Here is a 12,989-nt window from a genome sequence, read left to right as displayed (position 1 = left end):
ACTCACAACTTGGATCGATGCTGAATCTCTGCGCGATATCAGCCTCCAGGCAGGGGAAATGTTCCAAGTTTGAAAAGATTTCTCTGTTGATCTTAATAGAAGGATGGACCGGAACCTGACCTGAGATGAGTCGGTAAAGGATTTGAGTCTTCTGGAAGTTGAGGCTGAGACCAAGTCTTCAGTAAACTTCCTCATATGCATTAGGCTTGAAGATTCTCTTCCAAGAGAGCAAAGATGACATTGTTATCTGCATACTCAAGTTTCACAAACAAGGTCGGTGTCGTTTTCTTCTTAGATTTAATCCAGACAACATTGAAATGTTTTCCATCCATCCTGTAGACAATATCCACATCACTGGGAATCTTGTTCTTGAGAAGATGGTAGCAATAGTGATGGAGAAAAGGATGGGGATAATGACATCTATGCTTGACCCCTGCCTTGACCCGAAAGGATTCTGTCATGTTACCATCCATGAAAACCATTGCTGACATCTTGCCATGGAGGGGATAGAGGATATTGATGATTTTCAATGGACAACCAGCCTTTGACATGTTCTTTCATAGAAATTTATGATTGACTGAGTCAGAAGCCTTGGTCAGGTTGATGAAAGCCATACAGAGTGTTGTTCCTGGCATTTCTCTTGGAGTTGCTGAGCAGTGAAAATCATCTCCACAGTTCCACGATTTGGTCGAAACCATATTTGCTTTTTGGAAAGGTTTCCTCAGAGACTGAGAGAAGGTGCCCAGCGAGGATTCGGATGATGATCTTCCCGCTGATGGAGAGTAGGGTGATGTGGAGCCGCTGAGGTGCAGGGAAGGGTATCTCAGTGGCTTCATGAGGAAGTAGGACTAACACGAACAACAGAAGAAACTGCCAGGTATGTGGGCGGCATGGTGGCACAGTGGTTAGCACTGCTGCCTCACAGCGCCAGAGATCCGGGTTCAATTCCCGCCTCAGGTGACTGACTGTGTGGAGTTTGCACATTCTCCCCGTGTCTGCGTGGGTTTCCTCCGGGTGCTCCGGTTTCCTCCCACAGTCCAAAGATGTGCAGGTCAGGTGAATTGGCCATGCTAAATTGCTGGTAGTGTTAGGTAAGGGGTAAATGTAGGGGTATGGTTGGTTTGCGCTTCGGCGGGTCGGTGTGGACTTGTTGGGCCAAAGGGCCTGTTTCCACACTGTAAAGTAATCTAATCTCATCTAACTTTTATAAATAACTCTGCACCCCTGTTCTTCCTACCAAAGTAGATAATTATATTACATTTGCCATGTTCTTCCCACTCACCTAGTCTGTCCAAATAGTCTTGTAGCCATTTTGCAACTTCCTCACAGCATATATTCCTACTTAGTTTCATTAACTTGGGAATATTATACTTTTTCCTCACATCCAAATCCTTGCCATACATATTGTGAAAAGCAGGGAAACAGTACTGATTCTTGTGGAACCCCACTGTCACAGATTGCCAACATGAGAATGAACAATTTATTCCTACCCTGTTATCAGCCTTTTAGCCAGTTCTTAATCATGCGCTAACTTACCAAGGCTCATTTTTGAGTTTCTTTCAAAATCCAGGACCAAAAGGACAAAAGCAGCAGTTACGTGGGAAAACAACCATCTGCAAGTTCCCTTCAAAGTTACAGATCACCCTGACAAGTATATAGGAACTACATAGTTCCTGATGAAGGGTCCTGCCCGAAATGTTGATTCTCCTGTTCCTCTGATTTTGCTTGACCTGCTGTGCTCTTTTTCAGCTCCACATTTTATCAACTCTAACTTTCCAGCGTCTGCAGTCCTCACTATCTCCAAGTGTAGGAACTGCATAGACATTCTATGCAGTTGGTAGGTTTGCAGATGATACAAAGATCAGTGGAGTGGTGAATAGTGTAGAAAGCTGTATGATGATACAGTGGGGATAGATCAGTTGCAGAAATGGGCAGAAAAATGGCAGATAGAGTTTAATCTGCGTAAGTGTGAGTTGCTGCAGTTTGGGAGATCAAATCTTAAGGAAAAGTATCCAGTTAGTGGCAGGACCCTGAACAGTATTGATGTACAGTGGGATCTTGGGCTTCCAGTCCACAGCTCCCTGAAAGTGGCCATGCAATTGGATGGGGTGATAAAGAAGATGTATGGAATGCTTGCCTTTATTGGGGTTAGGGAATTGAATACAAGAGTAAGGATGTAAAATAGCAGTTTGATAATACTTTGGTTTGGCCACACTTGGAGTATTGCATTTAATTCTGGTAGTCACATTACAGGAAGGATAGGGAGCCTTTGGATAGGGTACAGAAGAGGTTTACTAGGATGCTGCCTGGATTAGAGGGTATAAGCATTAAGGAGAGGTTAGAAAAACTCAGGTTGTTATCTCTGGAGTGGGGGAGGCTGAGCAGAGACTTGATAGAAGTCTGTAAAATTATGAGATGCATAGATAGGGTCGACGGTCCGAATCTTTTTCCCAGAGTTGAAATGTCTAAAACTAGGGGGCATGCATTCCAGGTGAGAGGGAGTAAAGTTCAAAGGAGATTTGAGGGGCAATCGTTTTACAAACAGAGTGGTAGGAATGTGGAATGCAATGCCACAGGTGGTGGTGGGGTGAGTTATGATAGGGGTGTTTAACAGACTTTGAGATAAGTACATGAATATGCAAGGAATGGAGATATATGGACCAAAGGCAGGTGGAAGGGATTAGTTTGCTTTGGTATCATGTTTGGCATAACATCGTGGGCTAAAGGGCCCATTCCTGTGCTGTACTGTTCTATTGAATTGTCCCAGAACAGGGAATTTTCTCCAAGTCATGCTGGAAAGCAGGTTGACTGCCTGCTACACGGAGAAGGGCAGATAAATAATGCTGTTGAGGCCCCAGTGAGGGAGACTTTTCAAGTTTTTTCCAGCATTTTGCTGGTTGCAGAATGGCCATCTACAATGTGGAGAAATCAGCTCAGTGTAGGTCATTTAGGGATGAGTGAACGGCTGCCCTCAACTTTTCCTTGGTCATGTACTATGATGTTACTTCTACTTAAAATATCTATTCCATGATTTCATTAGTTGGATAGTTTCAAGGAGTTTAACAAATATGTCTTATTGTACACAAGAGGGATCTGTATTAATCAAAAGCAATTCCAGACAAAACCAAACCACTGGAGGAATTTCCCCAGAAGCACAAAGCTACTTGATCATTATCTCATGCTTAATATGCAATGCATTGAAGGCTAAATAATATTTAAACGAAATGTGTCCTTTACTACAAGGTGAATGGAATATGATAATATAGGGAAGTCAGGCTATAACAGTACAGGTTATTGGTGATTCTGTACCTGGAGTACTGTATGCAAAGCAAGGGATATACTTACATTGGAAGCATTTTGAAGAAGGTTCACTCAGTTGACTCCTGGAATGAAGGGGCTATCTTATGCAGAAAGATTGAAGAAATTGGGCCTATACACTTTGGAGTTTAGAAGAATGAGAGATAACCTTATTGAAAAGCTTCGGATTCTAAGGAAGATGTTCAGTGAATTTTCTCTCATGGGGAAATTTAGAACTAAGTTTAAAAATAAGGGGTCTCCAATTTAAGATGAAGAAATTGCTCCTCAAGGGAAGTATGGTAGGAAATATGAAGTTAAGGCCACTATCTGATATCGTGGGAACAGGAGAATCGACGTTTCGGGCATAAGCCCTTCTTCAGGAAATCAGGATTATTTCCTGAAGAAGGGCTTATGCCCGAAACGTCGATTCTCCTGTTCCCTGGATGCTGCCTGACCTGCTGCGCTTTTCCAGCAACACATTTTCAGCTCTGATCTCCAGCATCTGCAGACCTCACTTTCTCCACTATCAGATATCCATGACCTTACTGAATGGAAATGCTGGCTTAAAGTCCTAATTGACCTTTTCCTTCTCCTATTTCTCATAATCTTATGATTTTACAACTTGCTTATCTCAGAATGTTCTTTATGATGTCACAGAAACATCTAATGCTTTGCAAATTTATATTTAACAAAACTGTATGGAATGCCATAATTATGAGACAGGATGTGGTATTCAATTCATTCATGTTCACATATAAGACACATTAGCAAACTATAACACTTTCTATGTGTCCTATGATTCACAATGTCTCCAGTAAGAGAATCTGGAAGTTATAAAGTTTCCTTAGAGACTCTTAAAATATGTCTAGTCTGTGTAGATAGTGACTCATTTCCCCTGATTTTACATGCTTTTTCATTTGAGACAGCATAATGTGATGTTTCCCTGAGACATTTAATTAAAGAAGCTGACAACCAGGTGGAGAATCTTCAGTGTAGTCCACATACAATAACCTTAATCAACAGCAGACTGTGGTAAATACTTTACCACAATGTTCTTCTATGATGATTTTAGGGTTTAGAGTGGGTTTAAAGTGAAACTGGTTGAAAACATTTCTCAAGTTACACTGACCAAATCTTGAATATCTTGTACAGCAGAAGCAAATTCACTCATCAATATTAGTAATTAGAATCCTAACTTAAGAATTCTAGGATATCACTATCTAGATGTGAGCTCATGAGCATGGAAGTATGAGATGACACCTTTTTATAATTGCTAATGAATACTTATTATAAGAATCAATTCTTGATTTCTTTGTAGTCATGAAAACTGTATCATAGAACATGTAATATGTGAAGACAATACCCTCAGCGATACACGTAATGACTACTCTAAGTATAGCTAATATTCAGTGCTGTATTCCCTCAATAATGAGTGTTAGTTATATAGCCAATCAGTAGTACTTATAACATGACTATTCTACTTTAATTTTATATACAATATTTAAATACATGGATCATAATTTGATGTGAATTATAAATTAATATCTTAAAATAATAAGTTAGTGTATCCTGTGATAATTTTAATACCTTTTATTTTATTTTGTTTCTGTCCTTGTGCAATTTCAAGATGGCTATCACATAATCACAGCAAATGACTTGTAAAGATTGAACACATCTTTCCATTTTATGGTGCAAATCTATCAAACAGCACAATTCATGAGGAAAAACATTAAAGAGAAACATATCATGTGAGATAAGTGCAGGGGAGTTTATTGATCTCAGACTTCTCATTGTGTACAATAAGACATATTTGTTAAACTCCTTGAAACTATCCAACTAATGAAATCATGGAATAGATATTTTAAGTAGAAGCAACATCATAGTACATGACAAAGGAAAAGTTGAGGGCAGAGCAGCTCCCTGTCATTCTTTATCTGTAATGCATCAATACAGAGCATAGACTAAAGTATTATGGGATATGATTAGGCTGCCTCCAAATTATCAGACTATCTGACTGATATCCAGTACTGAAAGAGCAGAAATTTCATCTGACGAAGTGTTGGAAAACTGAAGTTACTACCTTTGGCTCCCACAATAAACTCTGTTCTTTAACCACCAGCTTCATTCCTTGCTCTGGGAACTATTCGAGGCTGAACAAGACTACTCACAACTTTAGTATCATATTTTACCCAAGATGAACTGACCATATATCTGCACTCCATTAAGACAACATATTTTTACCTTCATAATAATATCCAATCCTCCCTACCTTGGTTCAGCTGCTGTTAAAATTTTTATCCAAGCCTTTGTTGACTTGAGACTGCATTGCCTCCATTTTAAATTCCCCAATCTTTGTTTTGTCTTTGCAGCTCTGTGCCTCAGCCTTGGATTATGGCTACCGCCCAGTAATTTTTAATAGAAGGTGTCAGAATGGAAGTCTTTTAACTACACTGAAACTGCAACAGTTTGGTGATCCATCTGATCTAAGGGAAGCAGTCAGATACATTCGATACAAGCATCCAAATGCCAGACTTTTCACTGTAAGTGAGAGCACAGGAGCTGGGCTTTTGCTGTCTTATCTTGGAGAGTGTGGATCTTCCAGTTATGTGACATCTGCAGCCTGCATCTCACCTGTCTTCAGGTATCAGGAATGGTTTGAAGTAGGACTGCCTTGGCTTTATCAATGGTTTCTACTCCTTTACCAAAAAACCTGGCTCAGCAGGTGAGTTTAACCGGATACGTAACTTGAAAGGCATGTGTTACTGCATCAGGAACTGTGTGAGGTAGAAGCTGACAATGTCTCATGATGATTGCTCCATTGTGTTGTTCATTTGTCCTGTAGATGAGATCATATCTTCAGTTTTTATATTCATTCAGGGGATATCGGCATTGCTAGCTAGGTCAGCATTTATTTCCCCATCTCTAATTGCCCAGAGAGCAGTTAAGAGCCTCAAGGAGGCCAGACCAGGTAAGTACAACAATTTCCTTCCCTAAAGGACATTAGTTAACCAGATGGGTTGCAGGGTATCTTTCAATTATGATCAATTTGCAGTCAAATGTCTCCTCTCACAGATAAATTAAACTTTCTTAAGTATATAGAGGACTAGGTCACCCAAAACATCTGCATTTGCTTTATGTGGTTGGATATAAGTATAGGATTCTGAAACCAAATATACTTTCAATTGTAACATGCAGGGGAGGACTGATTACATAACATTCTACTTACAAATGCAATTTAAAAAGGATTACAATTTATTCAATTATCAAACAAGTGCAACAGAAACTACACTTAGCCAGACAGTGGACTCAACTGCTCTAAAAACTTCAGTGCTGTTTCTTCTTCTTTCTTCGAGCTCTCTTTCTTTTTGCACACTCAACTACTGAAAAATAAGCCTCATTAACCTTTTTCCAAATCATAACTCATAGCATGATCAAAGTTATGTTTAACACTAGTTGATCCATTGGATTCTTACATGGCTGGGTGATATACCCACAGTGCCTGAAGGATCCAAGGTCAATCTTTGAATGGCTAGATAGTGTATGCTCAATATCTGTTTTTTTTAATAGTAATAGTCACCTTAATGTTATCACTTCCTCCCCTCTCCTGATTCATTCTTTCTCAAGTGTACTGTATAAGGTTAATTCTTAATGAAATCAAATGTCAATAACTGTTTATTTTAAAGGCTATCTGCTCAACGTGTTTTCCTCTCCCTACTTGAGGAAGACTTGGAACATGACACCTTAAAATAAGGGACATGATGGAAAAGTTATTTATACATAAATCTAATACAGAAAATTATTAAGTACTAGTACACATATTCACACAGCAGGCAATACGTAAGTTAGATAAGTGTGTAAAAAATATAAATACACAATAATTAATGCAGGAACATTGAGAAAATGCAATATCCTTAACGTTCAGTCAATATATAATTTCAATGATAGAATTGTACTGCTTACAAAATGAACCACATATTGCCACAAAGCTAATCCTAAGTACATTTGGCAATTTTGTTTCCCAAATAGAACGCCACAAATGTAAAATATAGAATATAGCTGTTGCCTTTGAATAACAACTTTTCACCTCAGAACTTTCTCACATGTGTTGGCCTAAGGTTACACTAGCCTGAGTCATATAACAATAGGACGATAAACTTTATTTTTTGACCTGGACCAAATAGCTTCTTCCTTATAAATTCCTCACACACGGTGGCACAGTGGTTAGCACTGCTGCCTCACAGCGCCAGAGACCCGGGTTCAATTCCCAACTCAGGCGATTTTATTTTTTGACCTGGACCAAATAGCTTCTTCCTTATAAATTCCTCACACAACCATAATAGAACTTGTCACTTGTATTCTGTTTAAAGCCCCTGATTCATTCCTTTGTCAAGTGATGTTAAATAGTCACATCACTGGAGTCCCACACTGTTTATAATTTAAATAAAATAGTATAATATTCAGTTTATCTACTAATATTCTCTGAACTAATCTAGATTATTCACGAAACAATAGTTTCTCTACATAAATGAATGTGTATCATTGTTTTGCATGCATCTTACCTTTTGTACTGGCCTGTGAGTATCTCCTGTCTCTTGTGACCTGACATTGTTTTCTAGGTGGATATGAGACTTCACAGACAAAAAAGTAGGCCACAAACAAAGAACAGTACACGACAGGATGTGTTCTGTGGGTGAAGTCAAAAGACAAAGCATTTTACTTCTCTGCAAATGTTGCACTCACTCCTCCTCCCCTGTTAAATTCAATTAATGTTTTCTAGCACTTCATCCATATTACTGGCATATTGTTGGTCAGTTGCCTGAGCTACTTCCTACCTTGCCATTGTTTGCCATGACTCTTAAGATCTTCATCATTGCCCTTGGGGGTGGGGGGGGCACCCTCATGATTTGCAATCTGAATGATTTCATACTCAATTTCCTACTCTTTTGTCTTACACTGCCAATTGTAGAATTTTTTACTAGCATTATTAGGTTCACAGAAGGAGCCCAGTATGCTTATTTGCAATTTATTAGCTTGATAAATTTTCACTCATGGTCAGAGTTCACTATTTCCTCTGTGGACATTTTTAATGCTTCCACAGAAACATTAATAACATAAAACAGAAAAAGGCAATTCAAAGCATTTACAAATAAATCATTGCAAAATTAAAATGGTTGATGCTAAAAATTCAATCGTAATTTTGATGATGAGCAATTACTAATAATTTGTGAGATTTATTTGATAGAAACATACAGAGCAAGTGACATAAATAACACTTTTTTAATAAATGCATGGATAAAGACTTATATTCTTAATTGACCGAAGTTCAAATTCCAGTTTCATTGGATTAGAGATAGGTTTAAACAGTCAATGCATGGAAGTTTTGGGAAAATGCTGTTGTAAAGTTTTGTGTAAGTATAAGTACTAAATTGCCATGCTAGCTTTTATTTCTGAAGGCTTGTGAATAAATTGATGAAATATGACACTTGCTTCCGTATTTGAAAAATCTTACAGAGGAAAGGAAGGCTGGAGAAAGGGTAGCATTTTGCGCTAGTTTAATCAGACCAATTCATTATTTTTCAGGGTGATAGACTGCATCCTACATTTGAAATGGGGACACTGAGGGATTTAATTCAAGTTGCCATTTTTCCACTTGAATAATGGATCTTAGAAATGGACTTCTCACAATTCTGTAAAATAATGAAGCTTGTATTAACTATATACATAAAATACAACTGTTAATGCTTTTATTAACTACAGGTATGCCACTGCACTGGGACAGATCATTGACATGGATAAGTTGTTTGCTACACGTACTCTGAAGGAGATGGAAGAGGTATTGTTCTGTCAAACAAAGAAGAGCAACCTATCTTGGGACTTGTACTGGGAGAAGAATGATCCATTGCGGGATGTGGATGAGGTTGCTGTGCCAGTACTGTGTATTTGCAGCCAAGATGATCCATGCAGAGGGAACCCAGATTCGACCCTGCCATTTGAGCTCTTTGAAACCAACCCCCATTTTTTCTTATTGTTAACTAAACATGGTGGCCATTGCGGCTTCTTGAAGAACAGATACTCTACATGGAGTCATGAGGTATTACTAGAGTATTTTAAATCTGTCAGTGAGTTCTTTATGACTGAGGAAAGGACAAAATGTTTTTCAAAAAGGAAATGCACAGGGTCTGGAACCTCCATGTCTTATAAATGTGGCAGAGGCAACAATTTCAATAGAGATTCATTTTGCTCTCACAATATCCATGATATTTTCAATTGGCAACGGTCCTACACCAGGTGATTAAAAATTAGAATGCATATGAAATGATTGTTCTTAATAACCTCAGATATCAAACTGATGCAGCCCTGTTTGATGTGGATCATCATATGAAACCTCATTGGCCTAAACAAGGGTTCAACGTTTCATTTTTTTCATAGGGTTTATGATTGTTGAGGTTTGAATATCTCATTAGTTTCCAGGCAGCTAGAAAAAACATTTTTGACTAAAGAAAATGGACTTACATACTTATATTAATGTTAAAGAGTCCCCATGATTTTAAATTACATATTAATTTTAAAATGGGTTAAAATGTCATACATTGGGATCTGCCAATGTATTTCTGAGTCTTATTTGTAATACAAGATTTCTTATAAGGACTGGGTAAAGTTTGCTGTAATAAATGGAGCTGTGTTAACTGTTATAACCAGGCTGGATTATTAGACTCTGTGAAAATACTTTAGTTGACCTTTAGTCTTTTATGCTTTTGACAAACCTCAAATAACAGGCCAAAATGCAGAGATCAAGTTATGCTTTGCCTCTGTGTTATCTCCAACCTATTTATTAAAACAAAAGTAACAGTAAGGTTACTGATTACTGTTTCATAATTCAATGTGGTTGGGACAGATGTACGTTTTCGGTGGTGCATATTTAAGATGTAAAGTATTTTATTAAGTTTCAAGATTGCATTTGACATCAATTCATATAAGAGTTAATAATGGGAAATTTAGTGTCAAAATATGAATAATTGCCAACAGGGCAACTTGAAAAATTGTGTTTTAGAGATGTATTCAGTCAAAGTGATGTATGTCTTGTTTTATATGTCTTGTGGTTTTATATTTATTGTATCTATTCCTGAACATTAATATGCACCCAGACATGAAACCTACCCATTTCTCACCCCAACCCCCTAAACCGGAAGTCTCATTTATCTTCTAGCTTTCAGTTTTGAAATAAAATATTCAATATAACCAGCCTTCTCTCAATAACTGTACAAGAAGCAGATGGAGTACATTTACTAACAGACACAACTGGCCAAATAGATTCAGATAAAAGGATAAGTGTTAATATTCTTCATTTCTTCATTTCATTTTGGAGATTTTGACTTTAATTCTCAATTAAAACTTTATATGATATATTTTTTTAAATGTGAGATTTGAAATATATGTATATTTTAAAGTTTGGGGCAACAACTGGACAGTTAAAAGTCACACAACACCAGGTTATAAACCAACAGGTTTATTTGCAAGTACAAGCTTTCGGAGCACTGCTCCTTTGTAAGGTATCTAGTGGGACAGGATCATAGGACACAAAATTTATAGTAAAAGATCAAAGTGACATACGACTGATGCGATATACTGAACAAACCTAGTTTGCTGTTAAGTCTTTAATCACTTAGAATGGGGTTGCAGATTTCAATTGATGAAGATGTAATGACCAGAGCTTCTTTCAAGTCACAGTGCTGAGATAACTTAAGGTTTTATAGAAAAAAAGGTGACATCTCAGTTCAGAACATGCATTAAAGGTGTGAGGTTAGAGTCTGTCTGTATCCCAACCTTGAGTCAGACTGGTTCTATTTCCAAAGTAGGAATTTATAAAATATCACATGGACTGATTGCTTACAAATTGTGTGCTTTTGAACAAAATAAAATGTACCTGCAAATACAAATCTGCAAATGCAAATTCACCCCATAGACTTCTGTGTGTGCAGATGACACGAAGATTGGTGGAGTAGCAGAAAGCATAGGGAACAATATAAATAGACTGGCGAGTTGGGCGGAGAAGTGGCAGATGGAGTTCAATCCAGGCAAATGTGAGGTGATGCGTTTTGGGAAGGCTAATTCCAGAGCCAACTATACTGTAAACGGAAGAGCCTTGGGTAAAGTTGATGAGCAGAGAGATCTGGGAGTTCAGGTTCATTGTACCTTGAAGGTGGCTACACAGGTGCATAGAGTGGTGAAGAAGGCATACGGTATGCTTGCCTTCATTGGATGGGGTATTGAGTTTAAGACCAGCAGGTCATGTTAAAATTGTACAAGTCTTTGATTCGGCCGCATTTAGAATACTGTGTATAGTTCTGGTTGCCATATTACCAAAAGGATGTGGATGCTTTGGAGAGGGTGCAGAGAAGGCTTATGAGGATGTTGCCTGGTATGGAATGTTCCGGCTATGGAGAGAGGTTGAGTTGGTTAGGATTGTTTTCATTAGAAAAAAGGAGATTGAGGGAGACCTGATTGAGGTCTACAAAATCACAATGAGTATAGACAGGGTGGGCATTTTCCCAGCGTGAGGGATTTAGTAACGAGAGGTCACACGTTCAAAGTGAGAGGTGAAAAGTTTAAGGAGGATAAACGCGGAAAGTACTTTACACAGAGGGTGGTAGGTGCCTGGAATGCGTTGCAAGCAGAGGTAGTAGAGGTGGGCACGGTAGATTCATTTAAGGTGCGTCTGGACAGATGCATGTGTAGGTGGGAAGTAGAGGGATACAGATGCTTAGGAATTGGGCAATAGGTTTAGACAGTGGATTTGGATTGGCTCAGGCTTGGAGGGCTGAAGGGCCTGTTCCTGGGCTGAACATTTTCTTTTTTGTTCTTTGTGTGTTGTTTGTGTGTGTCTGAGAGAGAGCATGTGTATGAAGAGGGCCTGAGTGGGTATAATTGCGTATAAGAGTGTGTGTGTATGTGTGCTTGCGTGTGAGCGAGATGTATAGTGTAGTGGAGTCACTTGTAGTGTGATATGAACCCAAATTCCCAATTGAAGCTGTCCTTATGGGTACCAAACATGGCTATCAGCTTCTGCTTGACAGCACTGCTTTGTTGCTTATCCTGAAGTCCGCCTTGGAACACGGTCACCTGAAGATCTAAGGCCAAATGTCCTTGAACGCTGAAGCGTTCCCCAACTGGGAGGGAACATTCCTGTCTGACAATTAGTGTGTGGTGTCCATTCATTCATCCATTGTCATAGTGTCTGCTTGGTCTCGTCAATTTACCATGTCTTGGGGCATCCTTACCTGCAGCGTATGAGATAGACAATGTTGGCCAAGTCACTAGTACCTGCCGTGAATGTGGTGGGTGGTGTTCCCATGTGCAATGATAGTATCCATATCAATACTCTGACACGTCTTGCCGTGGTTGCCATGACAGGGTTGCATGGTGTTGTGGTCAAAGAACAAAGAACAAAGAAAATTTACAGCTCAGGAACAGGCCCTTTGGCCCTCCAAGCCTGAGCCGATCCAAATCCACTGTCTAAACCTATCACCCAATTCCTAAGATTCTATATTCTTCTGCTCCCCATCTAATCATGTATCTGTCCAGACGCATCTTAAATGAATCTACCATGCCTGCCTCTACTACCTCTGCTGGCAATGTATTCCAGGCACCTACACCCTCTGTGTAAAGTACTTGCCGTGTGTATCCGCTTGAAA

At 38.8% G+C, this 12,989-nt stretch overlaps 1 protein-coding gene across 1 annotated transcript in view; it reads left to right on the top strand.

The window, feature by feature from the left end:
• The window catches only part of LOC122564048 (protein ABHD15-like), a 40,083-nt gene extending 29,547 nt beyond the window's left edge, over window positions 1–10,536 (top strand). The window contains exons 2-3 of the mRNA XM_043718521.1: window positions 5,667–6,019; window positions 9,055–10,536. Coding sequence (XP_043574456.1) covers window positions 5,667–6,019; window positions 9,055–9,589 — 888 coding nt within the window. The 3' untranslated portion in view covers window positions 9,590–10,536. The remainder of the gene's footprint in view (window positions 1–5,666; window positions 6,020–9,054) is intronic.
• Window positions 10,537–12,989: the final 2,453 nt, after the last annotated feature.

The sequence above is a fragment of the Chiloscyllium plagiosum genome, chromosome 28, assembly GCF_004010195.1.
Source record: "Chiloscyllium plagiosum isolate BGI_BamShark_2017 chromosome 28, ASM401019v2, whole genome shotgun sequence".
NCBI lineage: Eukaryota > Metazoa > Chordata > Chondrichthyes > Orectolobiformes > Hemiscylliidae > Chiloscyllium > Chiloscyllium plagiosum.
The sequence above is the reverse complement of the archived record's forward strand: the minus strand, read 5'-3'. Positions and strand labels throughout refer to the sequence as shown.